We start from the raw sequence: 19989 nt of genomic DNA on the forward strand, positions 1-19989 counted from the left end.
ATCACTGTTGTCATTAGGTGTCATTCAGTCAGTTATGTCACTTTTATTGCAAAGTTGACCTTTTTTGAGATGTCTTTGTTATGACAACTTGACATTAACCAAGAAAACATAACCTGTCATTAGCAGGCCTAGTTATCAAACTTAAAGAAACTATTTAGCTTTATGTGTTAACATTACATTATACTGTCATATGTGGTTGGTTTTGACATTGGCTGTCATGAGTAGGAATGCACTGATCCACTTTTTTTCATATCCGATTCCGATACCTGAATTTGAATATCTGCCAATACTGAGTACCAATCCGACACTGGTGTTAGGCGTTAATTAATAAGCTGTATGCCTTACCGTGTGGAAGAGACTGGGATCATTCTTTTATGTGTAAGGCAACATCAGGCTTGACTTAAACATTGCTTTCCTAACTTTGTACAACAAAATGTAACAAATAAATACATAGATATAAATTTACTGAATTTTATTTATTATTAAAATAATAATCGTGCACCAACTTGGTAAAAAATCTTAAATATTAACATGAATTACAATTAAAGTGTAAACCTTTTTAAATGCAGATACATATCGGTCAGGGAAAAAAATTCCAGTATAAAACAACTGCATCAACTGAGAAAACATATTGTAGTGGGGGCCCTCATTTCCCATCATGCAGTGCTGACTGAAAAGTTTTTTACGTTTGCTGTTTTATGTTCCAAAATCCAAATGTTACTTTTTGTTAGTGTCTTTTTTAATGTGTCTGTTCAGAACATGCTGGTTTATAGTTTTAACCATTAGTGATATCTGATATCAGTATGGGATTGGTGCATCTCTAGTCATGAGATCATTATAATTGTGTCATGAATAAGTCCCTTGACCTTAACTAAAGTGGAACCATTTGAACTTGTCATAAAGAGGTCATTAAGTTTTATTACACTGTCAAATGCTTTTATAACGGGGTCATGAATAATTATCTTGATCTCAACTGAAGTGGAACCATTTGAACTTGTTAAGATGTCATTAAATGTTAAGGCCAGTTTGACAACAGAGTACAGGAGTGAGGTGATTTAAGGAGTTTCCTGATGGACAGATAGCTTTTTATTTTTATTTATTTAAAGAAAGGGGGGAACAATGCATATTAATGAACATTTACACAAATGTAAATATGCCAGATTATAGCCTAAGGCTAATTTCCATCTGCAGACCCCCTGGCAGGTTAACAGAAATATAAGAACATACAGTACACTTCAGTTGGACAGAGACAGGAAAACAAGGTTTTATCGTGTTAGTACAACTACAAACATTGAACAGAAAACAAGTCAAAGGGTCACAGACAACAGTTAAGACACATATCTGTATTGCACAAGCCCTTCTACTGCAGTGTCCTATTGCACACACCCTTACATTGCACTGATCCTTATTGCACACACCCTCATATTGCACTGATCCCTATTGCACACGCCCTTATATTGCACTGATCCCTATTGCACTGATCCCACTGATCCCTATTGCACTGATCCCTATTGCACTGATCCCTATTGCACACACCCTTATATTGCACTGATCCCTATTGCACACACTCTTGCATTGCACCGATCCCTATTGCATTTTGACTTGGAGATATAGTTAAGCGTATGTTGCACAGGAGTAAGTTTTAACAAATTTGGGCTCACACATGATCACATGTTTGTCTCTCTCTCAACCATGATTTTAAATGTTTCTTAAAAGTAGGAAAACTTGTGCTTTCAGGTCAACAGTCCAACATATCTTTACTACCAGATTTGAAATTGTCCTTGCACATTCAAACAGCAAGATGAAGTAATCCATTGATTTTGGAGAGCACATGGCCTTTACTTTGCTGTCACCAAGCCACATCAATTTTCAAATGAGTGGAAACCTACTTTGACTACTATACTATATAGAACTATATGTATGACTACCAGTCGGTCTAACAAGAACAATTGATGGTTTCCTTCACTGTACTTAAACCAGCTGTGTGTTTGTCTCAGGCGTTTGCCAGTAAAATCACAGGCATGTTGCTGGAGCTGTCCCCTGCTCAGCTGCTGCTGCTGCTGGCTAGTGAGGATTCTCTCAGAGCCAGGGTGGAGGAGGCCATGGAGCTTCTCATTGCACATGGAAGGTAACATAACCTAATCAGTCACACAGACATATATGCTAAACACAGTGCCATTATCAGCTCTGTTCACCATAGTGAAACACGTATTGTCTTGCTCTCAATGCCTGTGACACTAAACTGCTGTATGAGTAGACAGCAAATGATATCAAAACTGTTGCAAAATTTCCTTGCATCATTTTTTATAAACTAACTATAAACCCTCTGTCTCCTCCAGGGAAAATGGTGCTGACAGCATATTGGACCTGGGTCTTCTGGAGGCGCCAGAGAAAGCACAAGTAAACTCAACATCTCTGTTTCCTCTCCACTATACTGTCCCAACAGTTATTCATTTCTGTTAATAATAATCGTGAAACATCTGGGCTGGTTTGGAATACTTGCTAATATTTCTCTCCTTTAGACTTCAAATGACATGAAAGCTTCTGTACAATGCCTTCTAAACAGCCAATCTTGGTCCTCCCCTCCTCCCTTATGTGTGCTTGTAGCAGCAGGAGAACCGTAAGCGTCATGGTTCAACCCGCAGTGTGGTTGACATGGAGCTGGACGACCCAGATGATGGGGACGACAACGCTCCTCTCTTCTACCAGCCTGGCAAACGAGGCTTCTACTCCCCTCGGCCCGGCAAGAATACAGAAGCCAGGCTGAACTGCTTCCGTAACATTGGCAGGTAATGAACTGTCATCTTGTTTGGTCAAACATGAAGAGGAATTATATTCAGCTAGTTTGGTTAAATATAAACTTGATTTCAACAAAATCTTCAGAAGGGGACAAAGTAAGGGAAAATGAGTCTTAATCAAAGTCGGAAATAGTAAATTAAATTTTGTATTTTCTCTACAGAATACTTGGGTTATGTCTGCTTCAGAATGAGCTCTGTCCAATCACGTTGAACAGACATGTCATCAAAGTGCTGCTTGGGAGGAAGGTATGAAAGAATATGTATTTTTGCACCTACAGTAAGACCCTGCGACAAGATGTTGGTGCTTTTCAGAAGAAGTTGCTAAATCTACTTATAATCTTTGTTACTGCAGGTGAACTGGCATGACTTTGCATTCTTTGACCCGGTCATGTACGAGAGCCTGCGGCAGCTGATTCGCCATTCTCAGGCTGGTGAAGCAGATGCGGTATTTGCTGCCATGGACCTGGCCTTCGCCATTGACCTCTGCAAAGAGGAAGGGGCTGGACAGGTAAAGGACTACACTGTCAATGTGTGACCAAATGTAGATTGAAACACTTAATGCTAACAAATTATATGCCTAGCCCATGTTGTTCAGACTAAAAATAGCACTTCATTTAAAAAAATGCAAGGGGTGCAATGACCTGAGCAAGTTGCTAGAGGCACTGGTGAGAACCTATGAGCAATAATTCAAAAAGTAGAATTTTAAACTGTGATCTAGCACAAGGCTACATGGTACATGCAACAAGGTGTTTTACTGGAAATTTGCAGAATTATGAGACCTAATTTTTAGACGTAATGCTAATGTCGGTCAGAACACAGTAACAGTTTCTGGTCAAACAACAAATTCAGATTCACTGAACATCACAGAAGACTCATAATGCACCAAAAAAAGATATGAAGAGTATGTCCTTCAGTGTATCCTCATACAAAATATAAATATTCATAATCCATAAGGAAAATCAACCACTGGGATTGGCCTGTTTTTCTGTTTGTTATATACATTATTTGCATCACAGAACATTGATGTGGTAAATGGACACCTTGAGGTTCAGCTTTTGAAAGCAGAATCTGAATACTCTCAATACCATAGTGGAAAGATGTATGATAAATTAGTACTCTATTTATGGCATAAACATATTTCAAAGTGTTTGTTGATGCCTTATTCTTCCTGGTTCAGGTGGAGCTTCTGTCTGGTGGGGTCAACATGCCAGTAACTCCCCTCAACGTGTATGAGTATGTGAGGAAGTATGCAGAGCACAGAATGCTGGTGGTGGCTGAGCAGCCTCTCCATGTAAGTGACAAAATGTTACTCTCTCGTAATTGGCTGTGAATATTTAGTGTTCCACCAAACCTTATCTCAAATTGTGTCTGTTTTTTTGGAACGCAGCCAAATGTTTTGTCAGTCGCCAAAATATGTATTCACACCAATTATGACTTGTGTCTGTGTCTTTCGTAGGCAATGAGGAAGGGTTTGCTGGATGTACTTCCTAAGAACGCCCTGGAGGACCTGACGGCCGAGGACTTTAGGCTGCTGGTCAACGGCTGTGGAGAAGTCAACGTCCAGATGCTCATTAGCTTCACCTCCTTTAATGATGAATCTGGTATGCTGCTCTGTCTGGATCTTCTCTGCTCTGTCTGCTTCTGTCCATTTTCTTGTCTCATCTCTTTCCTGCATGAACTCAGAAATGAAAGATTTACTGTTGTACATTTTTGCTGTAACATAGTAAGCGAAGACTTGTACTTTGTCCAACAGGGGAAAATGCAGACAAACTGCTTCAGTTTAAACGCTGGTTTTGGTCCATAGTGGAGAAGATGAGCATGACTGAGAGGCAAGATCTGGTAAGTCTGTTCTCATCAAAATTATCCTTCAAAACAAAGAGAATCACCAGGGCACTCAGCAATTCACTGCTTAGCATTGTCAATAATTACATGAGGTACATTACTTGAAGCTCGGATTAACGGGTAAAATTTACAGAGCATTCTCCGTCAGGTCCCCCTGAACAAAGAGTTTCGGCTAGCCACATCAGTCTTTTAATCCCTTCCTAAAATATGCTTTTTAAAACTTTTTTTGTGGAACAATTAAAACATTTTTTTACATTATTGCATGTTTTAGTTTTAGCATGGGCTTCTACAGAGCACGGCATTGTTTAAATAACACATTTCTGTTTCAGTTGAAGGAAAATTTATGTAGCAGAGTTGTATCCTGTGGAGATGAGCCTTTAGTCTATAATGTCATTGTCAGACATTAAGTGATATACAGTGGTGTGAAAAGTGTTTGCCTCCTTCCTGATTTCTTTCTTTTTTTTGCATGTTTGTCACACTTTAATGTTTCAGATCATCAAACAAATTTAAATATTAGTCAAAGATAAACACAAAATGCAGTTTTTAAATGAAGGTTGTTATTAAGTGAAAACAAAATCCAAACCTACATGGCCCTGTGTGAAAAAGTGATTGCCCCACCTGTTAAAACATAACTGGTTTATCACACCTGAGTTCAATTTCTCTAGCCACACCCAGGCCTAATTACTGCCACACCTGTTCTCAATCAAGAACACTTAAATATGACAAAGTGAAGTAGACCAAAAGATCTTCAAAAGCTAGACATCATGCCGAGATCCAAAGAAATTCAGGAACAAATGAGAAAGAAAGTAACTAGATCTATCAGTCTGGAAAAGGTTATAAAGCCATTTCTAAAGCTTTGGGACTCCAGCGAACCACAGTGAGAGCCATTATCCACAAATGGCGAAAACGTGGAACAGTGTTGAACCTTCCCAGGAGTGGCCGGCCGACCAAAATTATCCCAAGAGTGCAGCAACGACTCATCCAAGAAGTCACAAAAGACCCCACAACAACATCCAAAGAACTGCAGGCCTCACTTGCCTCAGTTATGGTCAGTGTTCATGACTCCACCATAAGAAAGAGTTCCAAGACGAAAACCACTGCTGAGCAAAAAGAACATTAAGGCTCATCTCATTTTTGCCAGAAAACATCTTGATGATCCCCAAGACTTTTGGGAAAATACTCTGTGGACTGACGAGACAAAAGTTGAACTTTTTGGAAGGTGTGTGTCCCATTGCATCTGGCATAAAAGTAACACCGCATTTCAGATGATGACCATCAGGTGATGGTCTGGGTCTGTTTTGCTGCTTCAGGACCTGGAAGACTTGCTGTGATAAATGGAACCATGAATTCTGCTGTCTACCAAAAACTCCTGAAGGAGAATGTCCGGCCGTCTGTTTATGACCTCAAGCTGAAGCGAACTTGGGTTCTGCAGCAGGACAATGATCCAAAACACACCAGCAAGTCCACCTCTGAATGGCTGAAGAAGAACAAAATGAAGACTTTGGAGTGGCCTAGTCAAAGCTCTGACCTGAATCCTATTGAGATGCTGTGGCTTGACCTTAAAAAGGCAGTTCATGCTCAAAAACCCTGCAATGTGGCTGAATTACAACAATTCTGCAAAGATGAGTGGGCCAAAATTCCTCCACAGCGCTGTAAAAGACTCATTTCAAGTTATTGCAAATGCTTGATTGCAGTTGTTGCTGCTAAGGGTGGCCCAACCAGTTATTAGGTTTAGGGGGCAATCACTTTTTCACACAGGGCCATGTAGGTTTGGATTTTGTTTTCCCTTAATAATACCAACCTTCATTTAAAAACTGCATTTTGTGTTTGTGTTACCTTTGACTAATATTTAATTTGCTTGATGATCTGAAACATTTAAGTGTGACAAACATGCAAAAAAATAAGAAATCCGGAAGGGGGCAAACACTTTTTCACACCACTGTACATGGCCGACACTAGTAAACAGAGAGCAAGGACGTATTCAATAATACCATTTGTTCAAAGCCTCTCTCTTGTTGCCCATTTTTTTCCTACTCAGCCCAGTACACAAACACTTGAACATTTATAAAATACAATGGTCCTTAGATGGAAATGGCAATGGTGACTGATTTTCCTTGTCCTCAGGTGTACTTCTGGACCTCCAGCCCTTCTCTGCCAGCCAGCGAGGAGGGCTTCCAGCCGATGCCCTCCATCACCATCCGGCCTCCAGACGACCAGCACCTCCCTACAGCCAATACCTGCATCTCACGTCTCTACGTGCCACTCTATTCTTCAAAACAGATACTCAAACAGAAACTCCTGCTAGCCATTAAGACCAAGAATTTTGGTTTTGTGTAGAGGTTCAACAGAAAAGAGTTTAAAAAAAAAAAGGAAAAAAAGAAACATGTTTACTGTTGTGTAATATTTACCTAGCTCCATTTTTGTAGATTTATTTTTTGTCTATACAATTTTATGAAATTCGACATACTGTCGCCATCTCCCCAGGCAGTAATATTTGTTTGTGTTGTGAACACAAACAGCTTGTTATTATTATTTCAATTTTTATTGTTTTTTCTGTGTTAATGAAGAAGAGGTATACAGTCCAGAACATTCCTGCATTGGCACTGTAAAATGTAAAGCCCACAGCCCTGCTCTATTGGCTTAAACCTTTGCTTCCCAGGAATGTGGTTTGACAGAAAGCTGTCTGCCGAAACCCAGCCAAAGATGACAGCAGTAGAAGTATTTAAAAGAAGAAAAGAAGACACACTGTGATTATAAGTTTTTTTTCCTTCCCTAGAAAAGTACTATCACTGACAGTTCACTGCTGCCTTTGTGGAAAGTCCTCTTTTTCTTGTACAGGGGGAGTAGGGAATTTCAAAATAAACTTGGATGCAAATAAGCTGCCCGATCGTGATTTTATTATTTTTTTAATTTAAAATTTTCAGTGCTTCATGTTAAGAGTAGAGGGGAATTAATGTTAAATTAGTTTGAGAGGAGGCTGCTTACCTGTGACAAAATGTTGACCTGCTACACACCAGATTGGGTTATTTAATCTGTACTCTATCCCAGCCCTTCATAGCCTGGGTAATTATTAGTAGTATTTCAATAATTGTGTTTATGCGCTGTTTTGCACTAGATTTGTTGATTTGTTGTGTATTTGCATTATATAAATAAAACCAAAATGTAAAAGAAAAGTCTTACAAAGTAAAGTTTTACAAAATAATATTTGTATGGCTGGAAATGTGGATATAGAGTAAATGTAATACTGTTTGACAGAATTTGACAAAGTACACCAAAAACACTGGTTTTTGAAGTAGGACTGGAAGATTTTTTTTTTTTTTTTTTTTTAGGGTTTTGGCCAATCAGCATAGGAGAAATCGTAGCCCCCGCACATTTCATTGGAGATGTTTGTGTTGCCTTCATGATTTTCTGAAAAAAGGACTTTCGGATCTGGTTAGGCTAGGGAAAGTCAAATTAAATGACAACAGAAACATGGAGGTGTCATTTATGGGGCTAAGGCACCTTGTCAACAACTGATGGCAAATATGATAACAAATTTGTCAAATAACAGTATAAAGCAATATTTATACAAATTACTGTATAACAGTAATTTGCTACAATACAGGCTTGCGAGTTACATCCTGTAAAGGCCAGTTTACAAGCGACAGTGAAGGCAACGCTTCTCCAGGCAAAACGGAGCCATATGAGGTGAACCTGCTTTACTCGCGGTCACAGTGGATGCATTGGGGTGGTCAGCTAGCGGTGGCGTATTATCTTACGATGATATGAGCTAGCATGCTGGCTATTTAGCTAACTTAGTTTGTCACCGCAGGCTTTACAAGATTTAGCTAGCTGTCTGTCTGGCTAGGCCGATGTTGCTGGCGGAAGAGGGGATGAAATTATTATCTTCCATCATGTCGAAGTCGTTCCGTTATTTTTAGCTAGGACTGCAGGCTAGCGCAGCTAATAGCGGCAAGCAAAGCGTGACTAATCGGTCTGTTGTTTGAAAAACAATACAAATGGAGCAGTGGCAGGATGCGGCCTCTCAGCAGGTCAAGCTGTTTACAAATCGTCTGAATGAACTGTTGTCGAAAGGCCTGGGGCTGCTGCGCGCCGAGCTCGGCGTGGATTTGGGACTGAAGCCTGAGCTTATTCCGCCATGGGTGATCATCTTAGCGGCATGTACTGGCCTGGTGCTTATGGTCGCTCTGTGGGCCTCAGTCTGCCGGGCACTCTTCAAGAAACGACCCGCTGTAAGCCCTGTGGACGACGGCATTGAAGTTAAGCGAGGTGTCAGTAAACCAGTCAAATCCGAGGAACCGAAGAAAAAGAAGAAGAAGGCAGAAAAGGCACGAAAATGAAACTTAAACCCTTTCCTAGTTTGATAGCCGTGCCGTTAGCAAGGTTAGCTGTCAAGCTAACACCACAGTGACAGTTGAATCTCATGTCATGGCTAAAACCTTAGCTAGCTTCAGCCTAGTGTTGACCTGGCTGTACTAGCTTTGGATGGTGTTACATATTGTTTGCTTGAAAGGTGTGTGTATATATATTATATGAAAATTGTCATGGCCCTTTTACATTTTTTTTCACATGTGCCTTCCAGAAAGCCCAGTCAAATGGGAGAGCTGTTGCTGAACTACAGGAAGAAGCCATAGTGTCGGAAGAGATAGTGCCACATCACCACCCGCCCCCACCAGAAGTCAAAGCTGAGAAGGTTGCAGAGGTAATTTGCTGTACCAAAGACATATGACAACACACACACTACAACATAGTGATGTGACCTGAACATTTGATTTGTCCAGTGTGATGGATGTACCTAGGTTATGTTTGTATAAATGTTTGCACTTAGCTGCCATTGCTTTTAAGGCATATCATCATTTATTCGTGGCCTCTTCAATGAAAATCAGTTGAGAAGACTGTCACCCTGCAATGGTGTAACCAGACCAGCTGCCAGTGTGAGGTTACAGTTTTTAACTTGCAGATGCAGCAAAATTCTGGAGGATGGCTCTTGGCTTAGGACAGCACAATGTGTAGCTTTTTATGTAATTCTATCCTCTCGGTGCTACAAAATAACACAAACTGTGGTCCTAAAGGCGCTGGAGTCAGAAGATGTAACTGTGTATACGGTAAGAGAATAGTGCTTACAAAAAGGACATGTAACAGATTTAGGGAGTCTTGGACAGTGGATATAGTTTCACTTATAAATAGACATGGTTTGAGCATGCTGATTTGATTGACTGTCCATGGTTCAGTCAGCATGGGGTCGCTTGCCCAGTTGCATTCTTGGGGGTGAAATCATATGTGCTGCTTAGCATCTCCACTGTAGCCCTTACTCTGTTTCTTTAAACCCAGTCTCACAATCCCAGGAGACTTTTTATGTCAGATACAGATTTCTTTTGTACTTTATGCCCACTATTTCTCTTCTTCCAGGTAAAGAAGTCCAAGAAGAAGGCCAAACAGGCTGTAAAGGAGACCAAGACAGTGACTGCAGATGGCAAAGAACCAGAAGAAGGTGAAATATTATTTATTAATTAATATTATCACATCATAAATTATGATTTTTGTTATTTTGTTTTTGTTTTTTTGGTCAAAGTGATGTCTGGGTATGGTATCACATATTTGAGGAGGCCTGTTTTCATTTGTTTTTGTTTCTTATTAAGCCACCATTTTTGGTAACCAGGCCATTGCACCACATAGGGAATGACTCACTTCTGTGCTGTTTTTAAAAAAGAAAAAAAAAAAAGAAAAGAGAGGGAAGAAAAAAATTTTAAATGTGGCTGTGGTTTTAAAAACAACAACTTGATTTATACCTGACTTATTGTGGTGGAATGGGACCTGCCTCACACCGTGTCTTAACTGAATGCGAGCGTCCGACTATTGCATCACATCACGTAACATCGGACGCTCTCTGTCAACACAGAATCTGTTAAATATACGCATCTGTTGTCATGTAAACAAACCATGTACCTCAGCTGTGTAATCGAGATCAGACTGGAGAGGTTAACCACTCAAGTAAAAGATGGGTGAGTACTTGCTAACTAGTTACGTTTGTAGGCCCACTTTTTAAACAGAAAACACATTTTATATTGTGATATTTAGAGGTTTCTTTACTGCAAGCTCTGCTGAGCATCCTGACAGAAAACACACAAAAATAAATCCTCTTACTAGAAACTTCGAGCTCCCTGGCGATCTCCCTCCAGCCAGCTGCCACCTTATTTAGATTAACTCCTCATTTAAACTTCATGAATCAACTGTTCCTGGTCCATGTTGCAGCGCTTTCAACGCGAGTGACAGGAATAAATAGAAACACGGCGTCCGACAAAAGTTCAGCTCAAAACGGCGCGCCACATCGCACTGTGCAGTGCTGCGTTGCTCGTGGCCAGTTAGGACATTCAAATAGAAAACAATGCAATTTAACTGATTTTGTCGCTGACTCTTGCTTGTGTCGCATTCAGTTAGCACTCTTTTTTTTTCTTTTTCTGAAAAATATATTTAGCATGTATTTGAACAGTCTCTGCATCTATTCTTTTATCCTGCCTAATCCATACCATATTTCCTCACTGATCCCACAATGAACCCTTGAAGTATTTTGCAAATTGTTCCACACTACACTCAACGTTACTTTTCAGGCACATGGGAGACCAAGGTCAGCAACAAGGAGAAGCGTGAGCAACGCAAGAAGGACAAGAGTTCCAGTGATGGCTCAGCCAGTCCTGGAGGAGGGGATACACCCGTGAGCACTCCCCCAGAGCACCCCAAGGCCTCTGCAGCCCCCGCACCTGCCAGCCAGAAGAAAAAAAAAGGTGGCTCTTAAAACCATGTATTTTCATTTAGGTTGTGATTTGCTTCTTTGGAAAGCAAAGAAAAGAAGATTCGGAAGGAGTTTGCAACAGTGTTGTGTTGTATACGTAATGTATACTTGTATACTTTCACACAATGCACAAACCCTCCAGGCCATCTTGGATAAACAGCCTAATATGGCACCTAGAGAGAGATTTCTGTCTGTTGTTCTGTATAGGCTGTTGTTGCGTTTGGTTGGTCTCTTGTTGACAGGACAGACTATAAATAGAGACTTTAGGGGAATTGAATTGAGTCTCGAGTGAGTTTTCCCTTAATTGTTTTTGTGTATTAGCGCTGCTGTTCTTCACTAATAGGCTCTCATGGATAGAATACTTGACATATATTGACCTTTTTTAATTATTTCTTTTCAGGAGAATCCACAAAAGTCAAGGCAGAGAAGGCTGAGGCTGTTGTATCTCAAGGTAATTATCAGCAGAAAATGCTTCACTCATTGACTTATTACCAGTTCAGAAAGACACCCCAAGCACTGATATCTCATCTATGCATAGTCTTTAATCAACCAAAAGTTCACATGCTTCACTGGGAACTCCTATGTTAGATGTGTCGCCAACCTGATCTGTGTTCATTCTGGCTGAGTATCAAGTGTTTCTCTCTCGGTATTAGTTAACAGCAGCGAGGTGGCAGCAGTGGCTGCTGGTGTGACTGACATGGCTGTAAAGGTTCCTGCTCACACCGTTGCTCCGAAGACGGGCCCCTGGGCAACCAGTAGAAAAACGGCCTCAGTGTTGAGAGCGGAGATTGATGGTAAAAATGTTTTATCTCTACTACTTAATGTTCGGTTGTTGAACCCTACATGTGTTAGCGTAATGCTTCAAAGCTTTATGGCATTTCATGAAGCAGTTAATGCCTGATAACCTCTATATCAGCTGTAGTGTCAGAGGTACTGGTAGTGATGCACTGACTGGTAAGCTGGATGGGTATTGATGCTCATGTCAGCCTCAATAATTGGATCATTTAGCGTCAGAGGTGACCGATCCACATTAAAGTCCCTTTTAGTAATTTTTTAAGTCAAAATATCAAGCATTTGTTGGTTCCAGGTTCTGAAATGTGAGAATTTGATGCTTTTCTTGTCATACGTGACCAACTGAATATTTTCTGGGTTTGGACTGTTGGTTGGACAAGAAGATAAATTAATCATAAAAATAATCGTTAGTTGCAGCCCTAGACTTTATACAGAATGATTTAACTTCACACCTCTGTTCTCATTCACATCCACTCTGTTGATCTACAGTAAATAATTCAGCCAAGTAAAATAAAAGTAAAAATCATCAAAGTAAACCACTGGCATTCATTTATTCAGCTATTCTTTCTTTCATTGTTAGTCAGTCTGCCCCTTAGTGACACTGAGCCAATATTTACAGATGAGACTGAACATTGACTCACCACCTCTGCAGTACTGCTAACTGTTTCGACTGCTTTGTGCCTGTTACTGCTTTTTTTTCCTTGAATAGTATTATGTGAAAGTTGGATGAAATGTGTCAGCATAAACTTGAGTCTCTTATATTTAATAGTTCTTTTTTTTTCTTTTTAGGATTAACCTAGTTGTTAATATTTAGACATTTAAAATGTTTTAATTTAATGTGAGAATTTGCATAGAGTTAGCAGAGAGCTACAGAAATGTCTACTCAAGTTCAACATGTAAAGCAAACAATTTAGTAGTGACTAACAAATCAGAATTGATTGGCATCATGTCAAATGAAATGTGTGTGTTTCAGAGCCGTCAACTGAGATTGAGAGGGGGATGCCCACAACAGAGCGAAGTCTGGTGTCTTTAACTGGACCGAGTGCCGGTAAGTAATCAATAAACTGATTATATGACAAGTGGAGGTTAAACCTGTCTCACACCCCTAGATGGCATAGTTTTGCAAAGCATCCCTCATGGATGGCAGGTGGAGTTATTAGGGAACTAGCAGCGCCGCTGTTCCCGGAGCCTCTTGTATTTGTTAATAATAATAATTACAAATATTATTATTATTATTATTATTCCTACGAGGAAATCTGGCATTGTGGGCCGATAGTCCTGATGGTGGCACTACAGCAACCATCTAAAGTTTTAAACCTTTCCTCCACAAATGATCCAGCCAGATTTTTGAACTATCAAAAACTGAGCCCAAAGTGCCTCAAAATGTTTTACTATAAACAGCTACTGCAAATTCTCGCTAAATAAATCTCCAATGGTCATAAAAACAAAGGACAACATTTTGCTGTAATGGTAGAATTTGACAGTATTTTGAATACTATCCTCATGTAAACTATTGCATTCAATGGAAATAGAGCACCTTTAAACATCAGTTTGTTACTTATGATATATCAGTCTTTGTAAAAAGAAATTAGACATCTCTATGTTGTCTAGATGAAGTACACAAATTCTCAGAATTTTGTCTTGATAGCTGAATTTTTTAACACTAGTTTGAAATCTGCCTTTACATGTAACCCTGATTGCCTAAGTCATAGTGCGCAGCCATCTATGATTTCTCACTTGGCAGGTAGCTCAACATGATCATGACTTGCCCTTGGTGTCTAAGGTTGTGATTTAAAGACCTGGGTGATGCAGAATGAACATCTTATACCTACTCAGGCATTGTGCTGTGTGGATTAGAGACATATGACTTCAATGGTTTAATAAAATTTGGTCCGGACAGTTCTGCTGATGAACCCTCCTGTATTTTTCATTTGTCTTCCTCCTTCTTCTTCCTCTTCAAAATGCCCGGCCCCGACTCACTGCTGCACAGCAGCTATAATTGTTCTTGTGTCTTTGTAGAGCCCCAGCCTGTGAGGGACCTGACCTGGCTCAATCAGCCCAAAGTGGATGATGAGTGGTCTGGACTCAGTAAGGATAATATAATGGTGTTCTTTAACTGCTCTATGTAACTTTGATGTACCGTTATAGTTATGATACTCCTTTACGCTTCTATTTTCTGATGGTCTGTTGTGTTTCTCAGATGGTGGTTCACTTGACCCCAGCTCTGACTGGAACGCCCCCTCTGAAGCCTGGGGCAACTATGAAGAGCCCACTCCTGAGCCCCCTCCCGCTCAGGAGCAGCCCCTCCCTGAGCCCGCCAAGGTTAATCTGCTGATTGGAACAGCTGTAAGTATGCCCAGGCTTGGGACCAAAAGTGATATGAGCGTTACCTGGAAGTTTTAAAAATAACAACCTACTACTCCTCTGGGTACAGGACCCAGGGCAGCCCCGACTGTGGCCCTCCTGCTCATAGTAGTGACTCAACATAATAGACTGAATACACACACAGCCTTTGTTATGCTTTCGTTCTTTATTTAAGAATATTACAACCCCTGCACAGCCATGGTACACGCACACGGGTCATAGCATGAGAAACACTGCTGTAATTAATATCATGAATGATGATGATGATGAATAGCACAACTGAATTGTTACAATAATTAACAAAAGTGTAAATATAGTGGCATGTATTGGCATCTGGCAATGCTGTCCTTGGTACTACCACCAGATGGTGCCAGAGTAAGATCCTGCACTCACTGATTTAACATTGCACTCCTATAACTTTGTCGGAGTGAGGGACAGTTTTTAAAGAAAGTATCAAAATTGATGCAGTAGGACCAGAGAACTCCTTTTTTTTATTCCATGCAATCTTCTTCCTTGTCAAAATCTGGTGCCTACATTACCCACAATGCAACTCAACCGCTGACAGTTGGGAGATTCGGATGAGCTATGCTAGTAGCTGCTAATGTAGCCTCAAGCAGAGATGAGGAGAGGGCAAGGTAAGTTAATTTGTATAGCACCTTTCAACAACAAGGCAATTCAACGTGCTGTGCACAAGACATAAAGGGCATTACGACAAGATATAAAAGAAACACAAGGCAATACAGAAAGATCATTTTAAAAGACAATAGGATTTTAAAAGGGTAAAATAATATGGAACTTTACCACAGAGGTCCCTTAAGCTCACTTTTTTCCAACTCCACACCCCCAGATTTTTTTCATTTTCAAACTCGTAGTCTTCTGCCCCTGACTCAAGTGACATCACTTGAGGCAATTTATCTGATTGCATGCAGCTCCCTCTGGAGCCACGAAAGGCTTTTTACAACTTTTTTTCACACGCAGTAGTACTCCTCCAGACCTGTAAACAGACCTTTTATGTGTAAAATCAGTGGAGTTCCCCTTTAAGTTAAGACCAACAATTCAGCAGCAGTGGTGATGCAGTTATAGGAAACAAGTCTTTACCGGTCCTTTTGGTTCATGTAATGCATAACAGTGGAACACAGGTCATTATATTAAACATTTTGATGATCATATTTTATTATAGTTATAATTATTTTTCTTTATAATTTTTTATATGTGATTTTGCACATACACTCACTTCATTAATTGTGTCAGATTAAACTGTGTGGATGTATTCAGATTATGTTTAATACCCTTTTGATGGCAAAAAATGACACAGTAGTTAAATCTAGGTATAGTAGTGTGTATTGCTGTCTGTCACTGTCATTTTTGAGTTAACCACCACATGGCGTCAAAGTAAGGAATTACAAAAATGCACCCTGGCTTTACAGTAAACTGAAGTCTCCCTTCATCCCATTTGAAGCTGAGGTTCTGTACTTCAGAATGAAGGGTTGTTCCTCAAAATGATGAAATGTTCAGACTTTCAGTGCCATATTTGCTGCTCCGTTTTGCTGCTGTATTATATTTATTTTGAGCATTGTCTCTTTTGTTTCGGTGTTATGTTTTGTCCATGTGTGTTTGTCAGGACGATGATGAAGATGAGAGGGACAAGGGAGAGACTGCCGCTGACGGAGCAGCTAAAACTAAAAAGAAGAAAAAGAAGAAGAAGAAGGCTGCTGAGGAGGGAGGAGCGGCTGGCCAGGTAACTGCTAGTGAGAATACACACACAGTGCAGAAATAGATGCGACTTAAGCAACAGTAATAATTGGTATTTAGTAAAATTTTACTATTAACCAAGATTTTAATTTTTCTGGTAGATGTGTGTGTGTTTGACATTCAGGAAGCTTGTTTATTCTCTTGGCCCACGTGATGAGCTAATTCATATTACAGTCTTTGACATTTCTAAAGTTTACTTTGAATTTGCTGCACTGTTTGATGTAAACTTGGCTTGTGTGCTGTGAAGGGCGAGGAGCCAGAGAAGGAGGCGCCACCTGCGGCCTCGGTGAAGAAGCAGCCACCTGTTCAGGAGAATACTGCTGCCGTCCAGCCTGTCAAAGCAGCTGCTGTCGAGGTGCTAATATCTGACACACGAGCAGATCATCTAATAGGCGTTTTTCTGCATGATCCATTAACAGTTCCTGTTATGTCATATTTAACATTTAAAAGTCCAAGGGGTGTGAATACAAATTACATTGAGATTAATCATGTAAACGTAAATTTGCCATGTGCAGAATTTTTTGGTTTTGGATTTAAACTGCTTCATTCATTCTTCCCTTGCTGAGGTGATCAAGACTAACCATGTTTCCCTTTTCTTATAGGCCAGAGTGGAGCAACCAGTGAAGGACAACATATCCCAGAAACCCCCTGTCACACAAGTGCCACAGAAGCCAACTTATGGAGAGCCCACTGCCAAGCAGAACAACCTTTCTGCTCCAACACAACAAAGTAAGCCCTCAAGTATACTACTTAAAATATATGAACAGTTTACCTCAAATTTAGTAAGATGTTATAATGGTGGCCCTCCATCTTGTTGCTAGATATCTCAGTCAGACAGGTTGTGTTGGTTAGTGATTTATGGAGGTGGAGGAATTGACTGAGGCTTGAGAATTATTATTGCCAGATGTTAGGTCTGTCATTTTTAAATGCCCTTCCAAGCCCCCAACCAGCTTCCTTTTTTTTCTTCCCCAGTTAAAGTTGTTTAGCTTTCTATATGGTAAATCCAATAACAGACATTAGGAAAAACAGTGGTGGGTATTACTTACGGCATGTACATCTTAAAATATCTAAATACAGAGCTTTATACTTTATTTCTCCCATTTTTTTTAATTGAACTGTGAATTATTATGAAAATGTTTTTCCATATCAGCCATCTTTTACAATGTCCAACCACTGTTTCTGTGTCAATGGTCCACTTAATGCTATGGCATTGTAACAGCTTTCTTTCTTGCTCCTAGTATGACTCTCACACTATCTGTCCTTATTGTACATAGTTTGTGTGTCACATGTCAATTTTCTACCAGAAAACAAGTATCCTCTTTATTCTCCAGCATGAGTGTTGTTTGTAAAGAAATTAGCTTTTAATCTTTGGTTGTAAACCATTTGTCTCTAATATACAGAGTTGATCAGATGTGATTTATATCATTTACATTATTTGATTGTCTGGGGACATCTGGGTTTATATGGGTTTAGTAGTAATCTCTTTCTTGTAGAGAAAAATTAGACTCTCAAATTACTTTTCTGTTCATTTTTAGAAAATGTGGATCTTTCCTTTTTTCAGTCATGGTGCATATCGCCATGATATCCCTAAATGCCCATTGGTTTCTCTCTTGTCTAAATGTTCTGCTTTGAATTTGGTAACATAGGCCATCCTACTGAAAACTTTCTCCAATATATAGCTGGTGGTGTACATTTACCTCGCTTTACCTCACTACTTCTCTTGCCTACAAAATTAAATCTAAACCCGAAGAATCAAGAGTTAGTGTTGCTAATTGTTTCTTATTTAAGCTGAACCACAGGCAGATTTATTAAACTTTCGTAAAAGCAGGAATCTGTGCTCATTTCATGCACATTTCTTGGCCTTGTTGTCCCTGTATCATCCTTTTCTGAGCATCACTCAGCGAGCCATCATGGTAAATCAACACCTTTTTGAATGGTAAGAACAGAAGTCAATTCAATCTGTTCTCAGCAGTGAACCAAATGGATGTGTGACCCTCTTGACTTGAAACAGCCTGTTCAGCATTTGTGAAAGCTTGTAAATGTATAAAATCATGTGAATCACATGTCTAGAGTTGCGTGACTAATCTCCCTCTCCCTTTTTGTGTTTCCACAGAAAAACCTGATGAGAGCCAAGCGCCCAAGCCGGCAAAGAAGAAGAAGGCGAGGAGAGAGACATGAGACAGAGTCCACTCGGCAGACCTCTGTATGCAAAAGACTTCATATCCTGTTTATGCAACACCTTTTGTGACAAGAACTTTGAACTAAGGTCTTCACGATGGACTTAAACCTTAACACCTATCTGGAAAATGGAAAAACTTATACATGTCGAGTGTCAGTTGATGGATCATTGAAACCTGAACCTAGATGCAGTGCAATCTAATGTAATGCGGTGTTAATGATTTTTAAGTATGAATTTGATACTCTTGATTCTGTCTTCTAATTCCACTGAATCGAATAACTGATTGAGAGAGCTGTATTGTAGTAATTAGACATGTAGAAAATACTGATCATGTTTTAGAAATTTGATGTTCTGGTGGCTAACGACTGGAGTTTACTGTGCAGAGAAGGAAAACGGTCGACATGCATCAGGTCACACAACACTGGGCCATAATGTTGAACTGGCCTTTGCTTTTGCAGTCTTTAATTTTGCTCTTACATTTGTGAGCCATGGTGGTACAGTGAGCGCTGTTGGGCGAAAAGAGTGGACAGATCAAATGTTTATTTCACGTCAACGGTTTTGGTTCAACAGGGTGTAAACATTTGTGACCTAAATGAGACATGAGCACCGTTAGGTGCAGAAGAAGGAATCGTGTCTGCTCTGTATTTTTGCATTCTTATCTGTGACTACAGCATTTCAATTGACTTTGTCCCTTGTCTGATGTTGTACTGCGGTGTTTCGAGACAACTGTTTCCTTGCTGTTTTTACTATCTGTGACTGCTTTGTGGCCAGAGCCGTGTGGGAGCCTCTGATCGTAGATGTACCATTGCAATATCATCAACATCTTCATGATTTTTCCACCTGTGGTTCATTTGAAAGTCTTCAGAATCTTTTGTAAAACCTGTTTGTAATAAAAGAAAAGCTAAAGCCATATGTAAAAAGACTAAATAAAGGCCAGTTTTTCTATATTTGGGCTTCTTTATATTGCAGTTTTTTTTAGGACCCACTACTGTGTAATGATTTAATGAAAGGATGACAATGAACAAGGTCCTCTGTGCTGTCACTCAAAGAAACAATGGGCAAATTATTATAGCCATCAGAACAGACATCTTTTCATGAGCTGTCAGGTTGAAGCCTCGGGCCTGCAGGCTAACCTTTGGAAAATAAATACTCTTACAACAGAATTGGAAAAATGAACGAACGAAAGAAAGAAAGGGAATTCTGCGGGAGATGCAAAATGTCCTAAGAAGTAGTTAAAGTTTTCTTTAGAGGGAGAAAATTGCATGATGCTGTTCAAAGACACAACCAGTAATTTCTAGATTGAGAGTGTTTAAGCTTCCTCTCTATAACTTTCTGGAAATGACGGGTTACATCATCAGATTTGAGCCTATCTGCTCTGTCACACGCTCCGGTGTTCTCATCAGCAGGACCTGCTAATGCGCCCTTATCCAGCTTCACAACAGAGGATTTTGTTTTCAAAATAGTAGCGTAGT

At 39.9% G+C, this 19989-nt stretch overlaps 2 protein-coding genes across 3 annotated transcripts in view; both read left to right on the forward strand.

Moving 5' to 3' along the window:
• The window catches only part of ubr5 (ubiquitin protein ligase E3 component n-recognin 5), a 37508-nt gene extending 29990 nt beyond the window's left edge, over positions 1 to 7518 (forward strand). Inside the window, 9 exon segments of the mRNA XM_044209231.1 lie at positions 1998 to 2128; positions 2340 to 2400; positions 2608 to 2789; positions 2960 to 3044; positions 3151 to 3306; positions 3976 to 4089; positions 4255 to 4399; positions 4552 to 4637; positions 6765 to 7518. Coding sequence (XP_044065166.1) covers positions 1998 to 2128; positions 2340 to 2400; positions 2608 to 2789; positions 2960 to 3044; positions 3151 to 3306; positions 3976 to 4089; positions 4255 to 4399; positions 4552 to 4637; positions 6765 to 6977 — 1173 coding nt within the window. The 3' untranslated portion in view covers positions 6978 to 7518.
• Positions 7519 to 8310: 792 nt separating this feature from the next.
• On the forward strand, positions 8311 to 19464 carry LOC122882152 (protein LYRIC-like). 2 transcript variants are annotated; one of them, XM_044209232.1, is made up of 14 exons: positions 8311 to 8968; positions 9223 to 9342; positions 10050 to 10131; positions 11249 to 11422; positions 11831 to 11881; positions 12084 to 12224; positions 13196 to 13270; positions 14242 to 14310; positions 14423 to 14568; positions 16208 to 16324; positions 16586 to 16693; positions 16941 to 17067; positions 18285 to 18286; positions 18452 to 19464. In XM_044209232.1, the coding sequence occupies exons 1-14, from the start codon at positions 8639 to 8641 to the stop codon at positions 18584 to 18586; spliced, it is 1677 nt and encodes a 558-aa protein (XP_044065167.1). In that variant the 5' UTR covers positions 8311 to 8638; the 3' UTR covers positions 18587 to 19464. The 2 variants fall into 2 exon arrangements, with proteins under 2 accessions (XP_044065167.1, XP_044065169.1); XM_044209234.1 differs by lacking the exon at positions 18285 to 18286.
• Positions 19465 to 19989: the final 525 nt, after the last annotated feature.

This window comes from Siniperca chuatsi, linkage group LG9 (assembly GCF_020085105.1).
Source record: "Siniperca chuatsi isolate FFG_IHB_CAS linkage group LG9, ASM2008510v1, whole genome shotgun sequence".
NCBI lineage: Eukaryota > Metazoa > Chordata > Actinopteri > Centrarchiformes > Sinipercidae > Siniperca > Siniperca chuatsi.

What these genes read in the sequence shown, in the direction of transcription:
- LOC122882152 (XM_044209232.1), top strand. Translation starts at nt 8,639, where the DNA reads ATGGAGCAGTGGCAGGATGCGGCCTCTCAGCAGGTCAAGCTGTTTACA. An exon ending in TGAGGCTGTTGTATCTCAAG is followed by an intron (nt 11,882 to 12,083) that starts GTAATTATCAGC and finishes TCTCGGTATTAG; the next exon opens with TTAACAGCAGCGAGGTGGCA. An exon ending in ATCTGCTGATTGGAACAGCT is followed by an intron (nt 14,569 to 16,207) that starts GTAAGTATGCCC and finishes TGTGTTTGTCAG; the next exon opens with GACGATGATGAAGATGAGAG.